The 14958-nt window shown below is 46.4% G+C and overlaps 1 protein-coding gene across 1 annotated transcript; it reads right to left on the bottom strand.

Annotated features, from left to right (window-relative positions):
- Nucleotides 1-2681: 2681 nt before the first annotated feature.
- CALCB (calcitonin related polypeptide beta) lies at nucleotides 2682-8781 on the bottom strand. Its single transcript, XM_044681427.1, has 5 exons — nucleotides 8718-8781; nucleotides 6638-6731; nucleotides 6417-6551; nucleotides 3635-3813; nucleotides 2682-2924 (listed from the first exon to the last, which is right to left on the bottom strand). The coding sequence occupies exons 2-4, from the start codon at nucleotides 6721-6723 to the stop codon at nucleotides 3660-3662; spliced, it is 375 nt and encodes a 124-aa protein (XP_044537362.1). The 5' UTR covers nucleotides 6724-6731; nucleotides 8718-8781; the 3' UTR covers nucleotides 2682-2924; nucleotides 3635-3659.
- Between the last annotated feature and the right edge of the window lie 6177 nt (nucleotides 8782-14958).

Genomic DNA, 14958 nt, shown 5'->3' on the forward strand with positions numbered 1-14958 from the left:
GAGAGCATAACTTAATAGCGATTCTTGTGAAAAAGTCCCAGGATTCCTAGTAGACTACAAACTTAATATGAGTCAATTCCACTAGATTTTGGTTTACATGATTTCAAACCTATCACATCATTTTAATTCAAAAAGCATTTCTTAGGTGCCCACTTTAGGCAAGGGATGGTTTGAAGGTCTGGAGAAACAAAGACAAAAATGAAAAAATAGCGCACATACCCCCGGAATCAATTTAATTATGAACCACCTAAATAGAAGAAGAGCTCACAGAAGGAAGGCTGGACCTAGAGTCAGGAATCCCTGGTTTCAAACCCCACCAACATTTACTAGCTGTGCACCATGGACAAGTCACTTAACCTATGTGTCTTTCAATTTCCTCCTCTATCCCACCTGATGGGATTGTTTTCAGGCTCAGATGAGATGGTGTATATAAAGCTTTGAAAATTTAACATGAATACCAGTTATTAATTTGGTTAACATTATCATAGTATATTGATGATGACGATGGTGGTGGTGGTGATGATGACAAGAATGAGGGGGAGGGGGAGACAGAGGGAAAAGAAGAAGGGATAGACTGGTTCTGTGTGGCCCAAGGGGGCAGAACTAGAACCAGTGGGGACAAATCACAGGGAAATAGATTCAGCTCAATCAAAGGAAGAATTTCCAGATAAGCTGCTTGATAACGAAATGGGCTGCCTCTTGATAGTGAGTTCCCTGCAAGCGGAAGTGCTCAAGAAGAAGCTGGTAAACATCTTTGTCAAGAATATTGTAGGAAAGATTCTTGCACTGAGTAAGGGGTTATACCAGATTATCTCTAAGCTCTCTTTCAACATTAAGTCCTCTGAAACCATCTTGTAGAGTCTGGCAGCAGAATGGGAAATTGAGAAACCCTCCAGCTCAGGGCCCAGCCCAGTACTCTGCACACAGTACATGCTTAAATTAATATTTGTTGAATTAAATCATATCTAATTTTTCATTTTTACAGGTAAGGAAACTGAGGCTCAAAGAAGTGTATGAACTTATCCAAAGTCATAAGTGGCTGGGCTAGAATTAGAACCCAGGCTTTCTCACCTCCCAAGTCAGTTTATTTTGCTATTTCCCCTGAAGTTAAGGCAATAGAAATGGAAACAAGGGCATACCATTGAAGAATGAACAAGTTAAGATATAGATGATGGAGAAGGAATAGTTGAAGGTGACCTCAAAGCTCTGACATTAGTACTACTCATCTGAGGACTGGGAAGGGGCATAATGTGGCCTTTGTTATATTGTCTCTACTTCTTCCCTCCCCCTTCACCCATCTCTTTTCCCTACCACCTCCCATCCCTGCCCCGGTGGTTCTTTGATTTACATTGTTTCTGAGGCCAATGTTGACTTACTATAATAACTCCCTAACAATTATGGGAAAATGGGAAAAGAATGCCATGTGAAGTAGGGAGTTCCCCATCACCAAAAGTGTTCAAAAACAGATTGGATGAGTCCTGTCAAAAATGCTGCCATTTCCATCTTTGAGATTCTAGCATTGTATGAATCTATGCCAAGCATAGACTAGTCCAGAATTCCTGAGGGGTTCCAATAATCAAAGAGGGGATAAACCACCAGGGAAGAATCTCTCTGTACCTACCATTATTATCTCTCCTCTTGGTCAGGTAGCCAAAACCTCCCTCTCTTTCTCTTAATTATCATGGTGTATCAGAGAGGTGCCTTGAAAATCAGTGGTGCAAGACACCAGACCTTGCTCTGCCTCCAACTTTCTGCATGAACTTAGCCAAACTTGGACCTCAGTTTCCCCCTTTGTAAAATAAGGGCATTGGTCTATATTGTTTCTATGATTCCTTCAAGCTCTGACATTCTGATCCTCAATACACACCCAAGGCTTTGGAGTATTCCTAAATGGCTTTGGAGAGCAGAGGGGATATCTGGGTAGGTAATCAAGGGCCCTGGAAACACACCTGCAGAAATGGTAGGGTGGCATAATAAATATAAGAATGCACATTTCTATAAAGCTTTTAAGGTTCTAAAGTGCTTTCCTCATAACATCCTTAGAGAGTAGATATCATAAATAGCACTGTCTCTGTTTCCAAAATCATTCCTGGAGAATCCAGGGAAATACAACTAAAAAAGCATTGAAACTAGGACACCACCCCTTCTCCCCCAAGTCATCAAGCTCAGTGATGTTTTCACTGTACCATGAAGGACAGAGAACAAGGATGGGGGAGGAGGAGCATGGGAAAGAAGGGAATACAGCCATTGTGGGTTAGGAGTGGTTTCTTTCAGAATAAAATGGGCTAGCAGAATTGTTTCAGATAAGATGAGTTTTCCCTTAAACCTGTGGATCCCACTGTCACGGCCAAAGGCAGAGGCAGAGATTTGTGATCCCTAAAGAGCACCTGGGAGGAAGAAGATTCCCTTGAGACAAACCACCCCTGAAAGAGTCATAAATGGGAAATTGAGGGCTTCATCCAAGTTCATGTGAAATATCTGACCTTTATTTTAAACCTTGCTGTAGCGCAAACACCAAACAAGATTGCTTTCTCAAATACACTATAAAACCCATTGCTTGTTGACCCTACATGGAGGCTTAGCCCACCCCCATGTTCCAACAGAGAGAGCTTATGTTTCCTGGGAGATGCTTTCCTCTAGGGGTTCCAGGGATCAGTAGTCTCAGCTGAGACCCTGAGAGCTAGGAGACCAACGGTACAAGCTGCTATGATGTTTTATTTTAAATAGAATCGCATATAAAAAAGAATGTACAATAATTAACCAGAGTTAGCTCATTTCATATTATACACGACAGCAGTTTTGAACAAAGAAAAATATTCGTCCAGGCAAAAAACTCAGAGTATCCACTTGGCCTTCGAGCTTCATGGAGGAAAGTTGCTTTCATTAAAATTAAGTTAGCCACGGAGATTCGGTTTCTCCACGATCTGGAAGAGAACAAACTCTGGTTACAAGCCTCCAATCACTGACCCAATAGCTTCCACTCCCAGCTACGACTTGGAAGGAGCAAATCTCATTTTCGAAAATACTGCTCTAACAATAATAACCTTTGGGTTTGGAATAAAATTAGATTGCAAAAGAATGCAGAATTGGCAGGAACTTTAGTGTACATCCAACCCAACCTTCCCAGCCCCCTCGCCTTCCTCAGCCCCATGCAGGCAAGGAGCAGCCATGGTATGGTACAAAGAAGTGATGGATTTGGAATCAGAGGTTCTGGAATCAAATATGCTGGATCCAGATACTACCAATGTGGCCCTGAACAAGTCACTTAAACTCTCATGGCTCCGTCTCTTTTATAAAATGAACAGGTTTTACTAAATGACCTCTAAGTTGTCTTCCAGCTTTGGATCCTGTAATATTAAGAAATGCAAGCATAGGGGGCAGCTGGATAGCTCAGTGGATTGAGAGCCAGGCCTAGAGACGGGAGGTCCTAGGTTCAAATCTGGCCTCAGACACTTCCCAGCTGTGTGACCCTGGGCAAGTCACTTGACCTCCATTGCCCAGCCCTTACTACTCTTCTGCCTTGGCGCCAATACACAGTATTGACTCCAAGATGGAAGGTGAGGGTTTAAAAAAAAAGAAATGTAAGCATAAGGAAGCTCCCTCCCAGTAAAGCTGCCATGACCTTAGCACTCACCATCCTCCTGGGTTCAGCCCAATGCCTAGATGTCCCTCCGTCGTCTGCCAAATGCTTTTGCCCCAACATTGGTTGGTACGAAGTCACTCTTGGCCACTCCTCCAGACCTGCTTAGGAAATCGGCTAGCCGGTGGGTCACACAGGTGGCAGTGTTGCAGCCTCGTTTCTGAGCAGTGACACTGGTTTTCAGAAGGGAAAAGAAACATTAGGGGTCAGCCTCTCCTAATAGGACCCCATTTGGGCCTAGCTATTGGCAGATGCAGACCCAAGAATGGGACAAAACTGGCAAAACATCACATAACAAAAGGGATGGTTTTAAACGCAGTTACCGGCAGAGAAGATGATGATAAGAACCGTTAAGAAGAAAGCTGTTCACTCCAGCCCATTTGAGGTACTCATTCCATAGATTGTTTTAGGGATTCTACAGTGAAAACTTCAAAATCTCCTTCAAATCATCCACCAACCACAAGCTAAAATTTCTCTTTGCTGGGTTCTCCATGGATTGTCATCCCTTCCTCCCCCCACCCAACCCTCTCCAAGAACCTCTTGTCCAGCAAAGACCTATTAGCCATTGTAAGAGAATCAGAAGGGGAGTCTCTGGTACCGCTGCCCAGTCACACATACCAGTCTATTTCAAGTTGATCCGAACACCCTGGCATGTCCCTCCTTCCTCTCCTTTCCATAATGAACATGCACAGCTCCTGTTACAGCCCAGAGCCAGGAGAGTGCAGGATGGTTGGCCTCATTCAGCCTCTCCGGTGTGACTTCCCCTGGACCACACCCCTAGTCACACACCCCAGGGAAAAGGGCTTACCTGAAAGAGTCCCCAGAACCACAGAGATCGCTGGGGGTCACCTTTCAATGGGTGCTTGCTTACCTTTTCTATAGCCCAGGCACATCCCAATGGTGATGCTACAGAAAAAGCTCACAGCCAAAAACTGTGTTCAGCCCTACATGGACTCAGACTGACTCCGAGTTGCCTCAAGTCTAACCCTTGATGAGATCATAAGATTTGAGGGAGAGGGGGGGAGGGAGGAAAACCAAAACAATCATCAGGACATCTCAGAGCCTTTTCAAAAACATAGGTTTATTCACCACGGCTAAGCATGGAAGCTGTGCTCATGGATACACTTAGCAACCTGAATCGAAAAGCCCATTGATTGGTAGAGTGTCCTTTAGACTAGGAAAGTCCTAGACAACGAGTGGTACCCTCTGGCAGCTCTTTCAGATGGATTCACCGACTAGATAGAAGTCTGAACGCTCCCCACACACCCAACCTGGACTGATTTGTGCCTCATCTTTGCCCCTCTCCCTTCAGAGTCTCAAACATTCTCTGTCAGCAGTTGTATCTAATGAACACAGCAGAATCGGCCATCAGAGTTGGGAAAAAGAAGTAACACATGCATCAAGGTAAAGAGCGAAAGGAAGGAAGTTAAGGAGGAAGGAAATTAGAAAGGAAGTTAAGATGATGACAGGGGAAAAGGCAGAAAGCCAAGCGAGTCTAGTTGCTCCCCAGGGCATCCTCAGAGTTGGCATAATGGTCATTCTCCAGGTCGCTCAGAACATCTCGTTTCTTGCCAGGCGTTCGGGCCCCGACGTCAGTGCGAGTGTAAGTCTGCAACCTGTGCAGTTCCTGCGAGAGCTTGCCCAGCAAACAGGTACTCAGATTACTGCACCGCTTAGATCTAGGTCTGTCCAGGCTGCAGGGAAAAAACATGCCAGAAGGTAACATGCAATGATAACAGGCATTTGCACACTAGGCTTAGACTGATTTCATGCAAAGGACCAGGGTTATTTGAAGATGGGGGGGGGAAGGAAGTCAGAACCAAAGGAGTTGTGGGGGGCATTACAGAGAGAGACCATATACTCAGAGATAAGAGAACACAGTCTGGGGGTGGGAGGGATGATGCCATTTGAAAAAGAAAGGGGTAATGCAACTTGACCTAGCGCTGTCACTGAAGGTTCTCTCTAAAGCATTCAGCATGCTGGTCAGCCCATCATGCTAAGCAGTAGGAGTTCATTTAAGAGGATGCAAAGGGCTCACATGCCTCTGGCCTGGAGGATGCTGAGAAAGGAGGAGAATGGGGACCTGGATCTGAACTCCATGCCTCTGGGCAGCATGCACCATTGCAACAGAGAATCTAGGAGCAACTTCAGGGTCTGATCTACAAACATACCTGAGAAACTGCTAAATTTTAATATCAGCCTTTCTTGGCCAAGTCCAACTCACCCTCTAGTGGCATTTTTTTTGGAATGTCATTAAGAGTCACAAAAAGATAACTGGAAGAATGTTAAAGGGGTAGGAATGGTCGGGGGCTCCTGTCAGGTCAAAGTGGCCATCCCCCAGATTTCATGTTGATCACACCTAAACCAGATCTTGTAGGTAAGGGAGGGAGCCTTCAATCCATGTGTTAGAGGAAAAAAAACGATAGCAGAATGTCTAGTTCTAGTTCCTAACAACTCTCACAGCCATGAAGTCTTGCTTTGGACCTGGCCTCCATCTCCCAGACTGCAGGGAGAGCCAGTCGACTCTTCCTCTACCTTCAGTAGTACCTAGAACAGCTGGTCCCCATCCCCTGCATAACAAGGACAGCCTAGGGCAACTTCTGGCCAGATGTGTTCTTTTGTAACCATCATCATTGTACATTGGCTTGGAAAATAAATTAACTCCCTTGTGTTAACAGGAGAAAAAAGTCCAGCATCAGAGTTCAGGTCTGTGGCAGGTGGAGGGGCCAGCCCCCACCTGACTAGTTTTGTCTGCTCCTATGATGGTAAACCGTACCTGTTGTCCTCAGTCACCTGATCCAGCTCGTCAGCTTTCATCTGCACAAACTCCTTCACCAAAGCATTCAGCAGGTGCCGAGCTTCATCATCGCTGAGAGTCACGTGGTCTGGCATGGCAGACTCAAAACCAGGCCTACGGGGAGAAGGGAATTCCTACAACAGAGGCCATTGGAGAGCACCCCTCCCCGGGAGCACTTCTGGGGTGGGGCTCCCTCTTACCTGAACGGAGCAGCCTGGAGGCTGTCCATCTGGCACACAACCAAGGCAAAGAAAGCCAAGAAGGAAGAGAGCTTTAGGAGGATCATCTCGTCCTCTGTGGAACAAGAGAGAAACAAAGACCTTTGCTTCAAATCATTCTAATACCAATACTCCAACCTTTGCTTCCATTGAAGGACTTCCAGGACAAGTAGAAAAGCAACTGTTAAACACTCACTTATATTTTCCAAGTGCTGGAAATATAAAGGCAAAAATATGGTTCTTTCCCTCAAGGAGCGTATATTCTAATGAGGAGGCATGTAAATAATTACGCCCATACCAAAAAGGAAAGAGCAGTGAACTGGGAAAGAGGAGACCTAGGTTCTAGTCCTGGTTCTCCCTGAACACCCTCCAATGAGCCACCACCTCTCAAAGCCTCAGGTCCTTTTACCTTTTCTAGAAAGAGAACAATAAGCTTTCTATTGTCACAAAGGCTAATCAAATGAACTAATGACTGTAAAATTGTTTTGGAAACTGGGAAGTGTTATAGAAATGGAAAGGATTCTCATTAGTGTTAAGAAGGCATCACTCCCTTCTGGGCATCTCCCTTTGTCCTGATTGGTATAATCACTGCCAATGGCCAGGCATCAAGTCTCAGAGAACAGAGAGGTCCAGCAAGTCTTGTAAGACTCTCCCTTTAAGAAACTCTAAAAGATTGAGGAATAAGAACTTGTTTATTAGCTATGAGAGAATTCCTTACCTTTATAAGGAAGATTTTAAAATAATCTACTCATGTTTTAGTACTACAAAATAATCATTCTGTGCACTGATTTCTTTTTTCTTTTTTTAAAACCATTCCTTCTGTCTTAAAATCTATACAAGTATCTATCCTAAGACAGAGAAGCAGTAAGGGCTAGGCAATTGGGGTTAAGTGACTTGCCCAAGGTCACATAGATAGGAAATGTCTAAGGTCAGATTTGAACTCAGGTCCTTTCAACTCCAGGCCTGGCTCTCTTCACGGAGCCACGTAGTCTCCCCTCTGCATTGATTTCAAAAGGTGCCCTCAATGGCCAACTATTAAAGACTTGCCCTGACTTTCTTAAATAGGTGTCTTGAATCTATCCTCTGTCAGGAATTTTATTTGGAGGATATTATTCCATTTAATAATCACTTTTCCATCTTTTCATTTTCACTTAGAAATAAATACTGCTAGCCCCAGGAAAATGCGCAGAGGGAGAATACGTTACATGCAGATTAAATAAATTAATTCAAGTTGATTGGTCACGCCTTTGATGGGCTTTTATTTAAGAGCAAAGATTTTTCTAACAAAATTATCTCCAGGACATGTTAAAGCTAAGAAAATATTTTTAAAATCAGGCACTAAAGGCTCAAGGAATTGTTAATAAGCACAGCTTTCCCCTTTTTCCAAATAATATCTTTAAGATTAGTTTCCAGGGACTTAGGGTTAAATTTGTTTCTAATCAGATCATTAAGAATCACATCAAGTCACAATAAAATAACTAAGAACACAGATACCTTGGCTGGAGATGCCCTGAAAGTCAACTAGCGATTTGTGCTCCTAGCAAAGGTATCTCTCTGAGACCTTCATGATTTGGACTGCTAAATTCTCTCAGCCATCAGCAATAGAAGTTGCTTTTTTGCTCGCTCAAATGCAATTCAATGCAAATACATTATTATTTTGAAGACGCTTGCTCAGACTAAATTGATATAACCCAGAGTTGTCTTAAAATGAAAGAGAAGATCATTAAGGAAAGAGGGTTCCTGGGGTAGTTCTTAAAGCCACAGTTAGCACAGTAGTCGAGCCACAGGTGGTAAAGTAGAATATCTTGCTAATGGTCTATCCCTTTAAAAGGGGGAAAATTTTTTTTTCCTTTTGAATCTCATAAGCACAGTAATCTTCTCCAAAATGAAAAATTGTCTGAGCATTTCTAAAGAACAGCAGAGATTTTAAAAGGAGAAAAAAGGCAAAGTTGAACAAAGAACATAAAAGCACAATGGAGGTTAGCATTTCTGAAAAGATTTCACATATATGCAGAGGGAACACACACAATTTGAGCTTTGAGGGAAAAAAAAAAAACCTTACCTGGGGAAGCAAGGTTTCCTGAAGAACTGTAGCCCTGGTAGCTGAAGGGCAGGTTTCTGCCTGAGTTGAGCTTCTAATCCTGTTGCTGTCCAATGCTGAAGCCTTCATGGTTTATATCTACCGCCAGGCAGATGAGTGTAGGCGGTTGAATAGCCCTTGCCAGCCAATCAAAAAGCCTCTTGACCAAACACACCAATCTGAGGTAAGACTTGATAGCCTAGGTGCTCAAATTACGTCAGCCTCCAGTCATTCCAGTATCCCATTCACAAAACGTGCCAGGCATCTCCTCATTTCATAGGCTTACATTTGCATTGAGGTCATTGCAACGAAAAAAGAGAGAAAGAGGGAGGGATGGGAGAAGATAAGAAAAATAGGGAAAGAGAAGAGGAAAAACTCTAAAAGTTAATTAAAAATAAGGGGAATCATTTGACGTCATCAGTAATGGAAAGATACACTTTCCTGGCCTCCTGAGACAAGGTGAGAGCCACATCTCTCTGGATGAACACTTCATGAGACAGACTGATATAGGTCTCAATGCAAGTGACATCTACAGCAAGAAGCTATGCATTGCAAGGGGATCTTGTGTGAAAGCAAATTTTAATTTCTACATCTCCTAACTCCATGGGTAAAGTGGCCTACCAATGACATCAGGGACTGGGCTCAGAGCAGCACTCCCAAAAGCCAGCCTAAGGCAGCCAGAATCCTTGGCAGCTGGAGACATTATTTGCCCACTGAGCTCCAGTGGCTCTTGTGGTTGACACTGTCCATGACTGGATAGCTACCAGTTAGGGAGAATGTGGTAGGGAGACCTGAATGAACAAGGAAGACTATACTAGCTCACCTCCCATTCTGTGAGTCTGACACTCTTCTAACCACCACCACCATCATTACCATAGTTGGTCTATACAAGGATTCTTGTAACTGCCCTTGGAGCCATGAGCACCAACTACTATTGACTAAAGTGCTTATTTGCACCTATACTTCCCTTCCCCCTTTAATTGGTTAATGGAGAGTCTAGCTAGCTGTTCTAGATTGCAGGAAAAAGAGTATCTAATGAATTCAAAAAGAAACTTGGCTTTGGGAAGCCAAGTAGTCAAAGTAAGACTCCCTAAACCTCAGTGGGCACTCTCACGCCTTTCCAGAGCAGGCCAGACCCTGTGAAGGTCATGAGATTCAAAAGTACCTCAGAGTTTATCTGAACCAACCCTCTCCTTTAACAGATGTAGGGAAAATATAGAGTGTTCAAGTGGCTTGATCAAGGTCACATTTCTAATTGTGGTATCCTAGAACCCAGATCTCCTAGTTCCAGGACTCCTCAGCATGTCTGTAGGGCCCAGACCCACTCAGAGGAAGGACAGCAAAATAACAGACTGACACAGATACCCAAAGTATTGCAGAACTCAATCAGACTGGACTAAGTGTGAGGGAGAATTCTCTGGGCCTTTTTATCTACAGCTGCCACTACCAGTGTCTGGTTTCTCAAAAAAGAGGAAACCTGTTCCTTTCCCCTTCCAGAGTCATCTTCCTTCGGGTTAGTGGCTACCCACCTCGATCTGGGATGCTCCATTAGCCTTTTGGAAAGCAGAGCTCTGTCGGTGCCTTTGCGGGTGTGTCGTGTATTCAGGGCTCCTGCTCCGGAGAGAGCAGTCATCCCAGGTAGAAAAAGAAAAAGAGAAACCAGCCCGTTGTCTAATCTGTTCTTGGGAAGCTTGGGAATCCGGTGTCAAGTGCCAGTCACCCCGAATTCAGAGGGCTAAGTCTCCAAGAACACTAGCTTTGACTGGTTGGCAAACAGAACCAAACCCTCCTTTGATATTAGCCTCTCAAGTCCCTCCAGCTTTCTGGGTTCCCTGTCTTGTTTTTACCTTTCTCTAGGCTCCATGGTGGATTGGGGACAAGGTAAAGCTAGTTATCACGGGACTGAGCCCGACCTCTGAGACGGTGGGGTCCCTGGCGGAAAAGACGGGCATTGTTTCAGCAGCTCCCGGGAGCCCTCCTGGGTTGAAGCTGCCTCACTCTCCCTATCCATCCTCGACTCCCACCCCTACCTCTAGCTCCAGCTCGGGCCTGAGAGCTCTCACTGCTTCATCCGTCACAGGAGCCTGGGAGCCTTCGGTTCGCATCGCTGCCGAACGCCTAAGAGGACCTCTTTGCAGCGTTGCCCAATAGGGCAGGAAATGTTCTTCTGTTGCTCCTCTGCGATTTCTCACTGTGATTCCCCTACAGTCCAGCGCTCTGCCAGGCTCTAATCTGGCTAAAGTGATGACTGGCTTTCATGCAAGTGTCTGTCCCTGGGAAGGAGCAGCAAAGGGATTAGGAATGGGAAGTTATGAGGAGTTGGCAGTCCTGCTCGTGCACTCACACTTTGCCGGTTTTCATGCTAGGGAAAAGCAAGTTTTCTTGCCTTCACCCCTCTCCCCACCGCCCTGATCCAGAAGCTTTGGATTGATTGTCCAGTACCAGAATTAAATTCCGCCCTACTCTAAGGGACGGTGGGCAGACTCTTGTCCCTTTCCTAGTGTGCTCTCGGTGCACTACAACTGTGTGTGTAAAACGCCCCTAGGAACGGTGTGTGTGTGTGTGTGTGTGTGTGTGTGTGTGTGTGTGTGTGATTGGACGAGCGCGCTGGTGCTGTGCGCGCTCTGCAACTGTGCATCCTGGCCGGCTGCAGCCCCGCCAGGGAGAGGGTGAACTAATCCGCGGCTTGTGGGGAGTGCTTGGAAGCGCTTGCTCGCAGAAGGGAGCCCTGGGGCTCGGGGTGCGGAGTTAGCAGCGAACAGCAGAGGCCGACTCGGCTCAGTGATCTGAACCTGAACAAGTCGGGTGCGACCAGATGAGTTCAAGAATGAGGTCCAGATCATCCAGCACGGACTTGGGTTCGTCCCAGAAAGAGGGCTAAAGTGGCAGTTTGTAGGAGTAAGCTTCCCTCTCCATCCAGTTGGGCTATGCGCTACCGTAAGTGCAGGGTGTGGGTCTGTTTGTCTGTATCGGTCAGTCTCTGTCTATATAGGTCTGACTACCCCGATGTAGCTCTAGGCTGGGACCGCTTGGACCCTTAATTCGATTCTGCATTCGTATGGCGGGCAAAAAGACTACCAGCGACTTGCTGAGAGTTGAGAAGGGGAAGATGTTCCCCTGCTGGTGGAGTGGGAGGGGATGGGTAGGTGGAAGGACGAGCCTGCAGGGCACCCGGAGCTCCACCCAGGCCAGGAACTGTCCCTCTCTCTGCACCGCTTAGGAAGTCCGAGACCTTACTCCCTCAGCTCCTCGGGGCCCCCTTGGGGTAGTTTCAGCAGGCCTTTCCTTATTGCCAGACATAACCGGAAGTTTCGACTCTGAAAGGACCCACTCATTCCGCCTTAACCTCCCCTTCGTCCTTGGTAGTGGGAATCTAGATAGCTCCCCTTCTGCGTGCCTCCCATTTCCAAACATCAGTCCACCCGACCTCTGTGTCCTGCCTAGGAGCAGCCCAGCCATCCCTCTCTCACCATCTCCCTGACCTCCACACTGGGACCCTGCGGACCTCCCTCCTCCCCCCAGAAAAAAAGGGAGACAAGTAGTGTACAAAAAGGGGCCTGGAAGAGGCTCTCTCCCCGACCCGGTTCTAACTGAATTTTCACAACCAGACCACAAAGGGCTACGTGCTGGGTGATGGGCTGGGGACTGAGCTGGGAGAGAGGTGGAATTCCCTTCTTTGGAAGGTGACGGGATTCTTGGGAGCATGTGGGGCTCTCAAATTTGGTCCTGGGGTTTCAAACCACCTGAACAAAAACCTGAACTCCCAATCCTCTGGGGTGCTGATTAACTTAGACAACTAAAAACCAGCTGGATAAATTCGTTGTAAACCGGGGGTGCTATGATGCCAGAGGCTGAGCGCTAGGCTCCGATTTTCACCCGGCATTCTAGGCAATGAGATCCGACCGTGACCCACACAGCCATACTCTGGACGAGTGAGGTACCAAGGGACCTGATTAAGAGCTCCGAGAAGGAACGTATTGTAAGTGTCTAGGGCTTTGCAGCTTGAACCTAAAATCCTAGACTCCTAGAGGGCAGGGCCTCTGGCGTCTGGTGCAAACCATTAGGCTTAGGCAGAGAGCCGAGCTCCCCTCAGAATCTGTAAAAGCCCTTGAAGGGGCTTAGGACGCTTCACTCTGTGAGGATGGGCTTTGGGGATTCTAAATCCTGAATTATACACAATAAATTGTTACAAAAGAAAAACCAAAAAATAATGATTTTTAGATAAAGACATCAAGTCCTGAGGAAGTAGATGCACTGCTTGAGATCACTCGAGAAGGACTTAGTGGTAAAGGTATCTTTCCACAACCACTTTACTTTCTGTCAAATAAGACTTGACTGTAGTTTCCCAGAAGCTCACCTGTCTTAGAATCATAGTTTTAGAACTGTATTACACTCTGGAGATCATCTAATCAACCTCCCTTGATTTTTACAGGAGGGGAAACTGAGATCTACAGACAGGAAGGGACTTGTTCCAAGTTCCATTAGAAAGAAGTTCCTGTTGGAACTAGAATCATATCTCCCGATTCCCAGGGAAAAGGTCCCTCCATGTCATGCTTCCCTTTCTGTCACTGCAACATCTAACAAACAATGGGGGTTGTTAAATAGAGAGAAAAAAATTTTAATGACCCCTCAATTCCTTCTCCACTGGACCTCCAAAGCAATCAGGAGGTAGCTCCTGGATGGGGGGTAAGGGAGGACAGAGTTGGAAAATTCCAGGAGTCTACAAACCTAACCAGAAGCACCAGCCCTCAGGGAGCTTGAGGCAGTTTCCCCAGGCACTAATTTCCCCAGTTTGACTCAAACGTGGAAAGAGTCCTCATTACATAGGATATCAACCCTTTCTTTCCTGGCCAAACAGCCCTGACAGTTTCCCTGTGCCTTCTCGGCAGCTTTGGGCTTGATCTGACTTGGCGGAGGGAGAAGAGGCCTGCAAAGTATGGACTTTGTTCGATCTATGAGGACAGAGTCAACATGATTTAATCCCTGGATAGAGTGCTGAAGTAACTGCAGGAAATGCCAGAAAGACGAGTCCATTTACTAAAGCTATGTGAACTCGGGTAGATCTTCAATTTCCTCATCCCTACGACGAGAGGGTTGGACTAGACAACTTCTAAGGTCCTTCCAGCTCTAAATCTATGATCTTATGCCTGGACTAGGAAACCTTAGCAAGCCAGCTTCCACACCCAGCCCCAGCCAGACCCGAAACCTTGAAGTAATGGATCGAGCCCTGGGCTGGCAGTCAGTAAACCTGGTTTCTATTCTTGGTCCCGGCACTAAGGCACTGTAGAACCTCCCTCCCCCCCCCCCCCCCACCGTCTAGGCCTCAATTTCCCCTTCTGTAAAAGGACACGGGACTGAAATCTCCTCCAGCTGTAAAGTTTTCTTTGAGTCTTACTGTTTGTCCTAACACAAGTGTTCCGTCTTTCTAGGCTTTATTTTGCATTTGTTGGTCCCTAAAGTTCAAATCCAAGATCCTATCGAGTGTATGCGGCTCAGGCAGAAGCACTTGGGTAGTTTACCACTACCAAGCCAAACTCATGCCTATACCAAAGGGCTCACCTTGGGAAGCGAGTTTGAAAAAGCTTCCCCCGAGGGCTTCTGAGGCTTGGCTCTTACTCAAGGCATTGTGGCCCAAACCGGACTATACCCCACCAGGCGATCCCTCTGGGTAGAGATAGCCTGAGGATGGGCCGGGTTCGAGGATTCTGCTAGGTTAGGCTGCCTGGGGCGGGTCAAGTTCGGGCACGGTTTTGCTGCGAGGAACTCCAGATCAGGAGGGAATAGTCAGAACCCGAGCCCAACGGCGGCACCGTGAGCCCCTTCCTTCTTTTCCTTGTCCCCACTTTCGAAGCTGAGCTCTTTGTTCGGCCGCTACAGCTGGTCCCAACCTCTGGTTCCCTCCCATTTCCCGTACTCAGTCCCAGGTACCAAATCCCTGCAAACAGTCTGCAATGGCCACACATCTTTCGCACCCAACTACAGCTGTTTCTCGCTTCCAACCAAAGTTCCAAACCCTGGAAAAAGCAGCTTTCTTTAACCGACGGACAATATATTTTTTTAATGGTCCCGTTAATGAGAGTCTCCTACCTAGCCCTTAAATTCTGGTGCTCTCAGTTCCCCCGCAAAAATAGCAAACCTCCCCCCACCGCACACCCTCCCCTTCTAGGTTCTCTCTCTCTCTCTCTCTCTCTCTCTCTCTCTCTCTCTCTCTCTCTCTCTCTCT

Source organism: Gracilinanus agilis, chromosome 6, assembly GCF_016433145.1.
Source record: "Gracilinanus agilis isolate LMUSP501 chromosome 6, AgileGrace, whole genome shotgun sequence".
In the NCBI taxonomy this organism is placed as follows: domain Eukaryota; kingdom Metazoa; phylum Chordata; class Mammalia; order Didelphimorphia; family Didelphidae; genus Gracilinanus; species Gracilinanus agilis.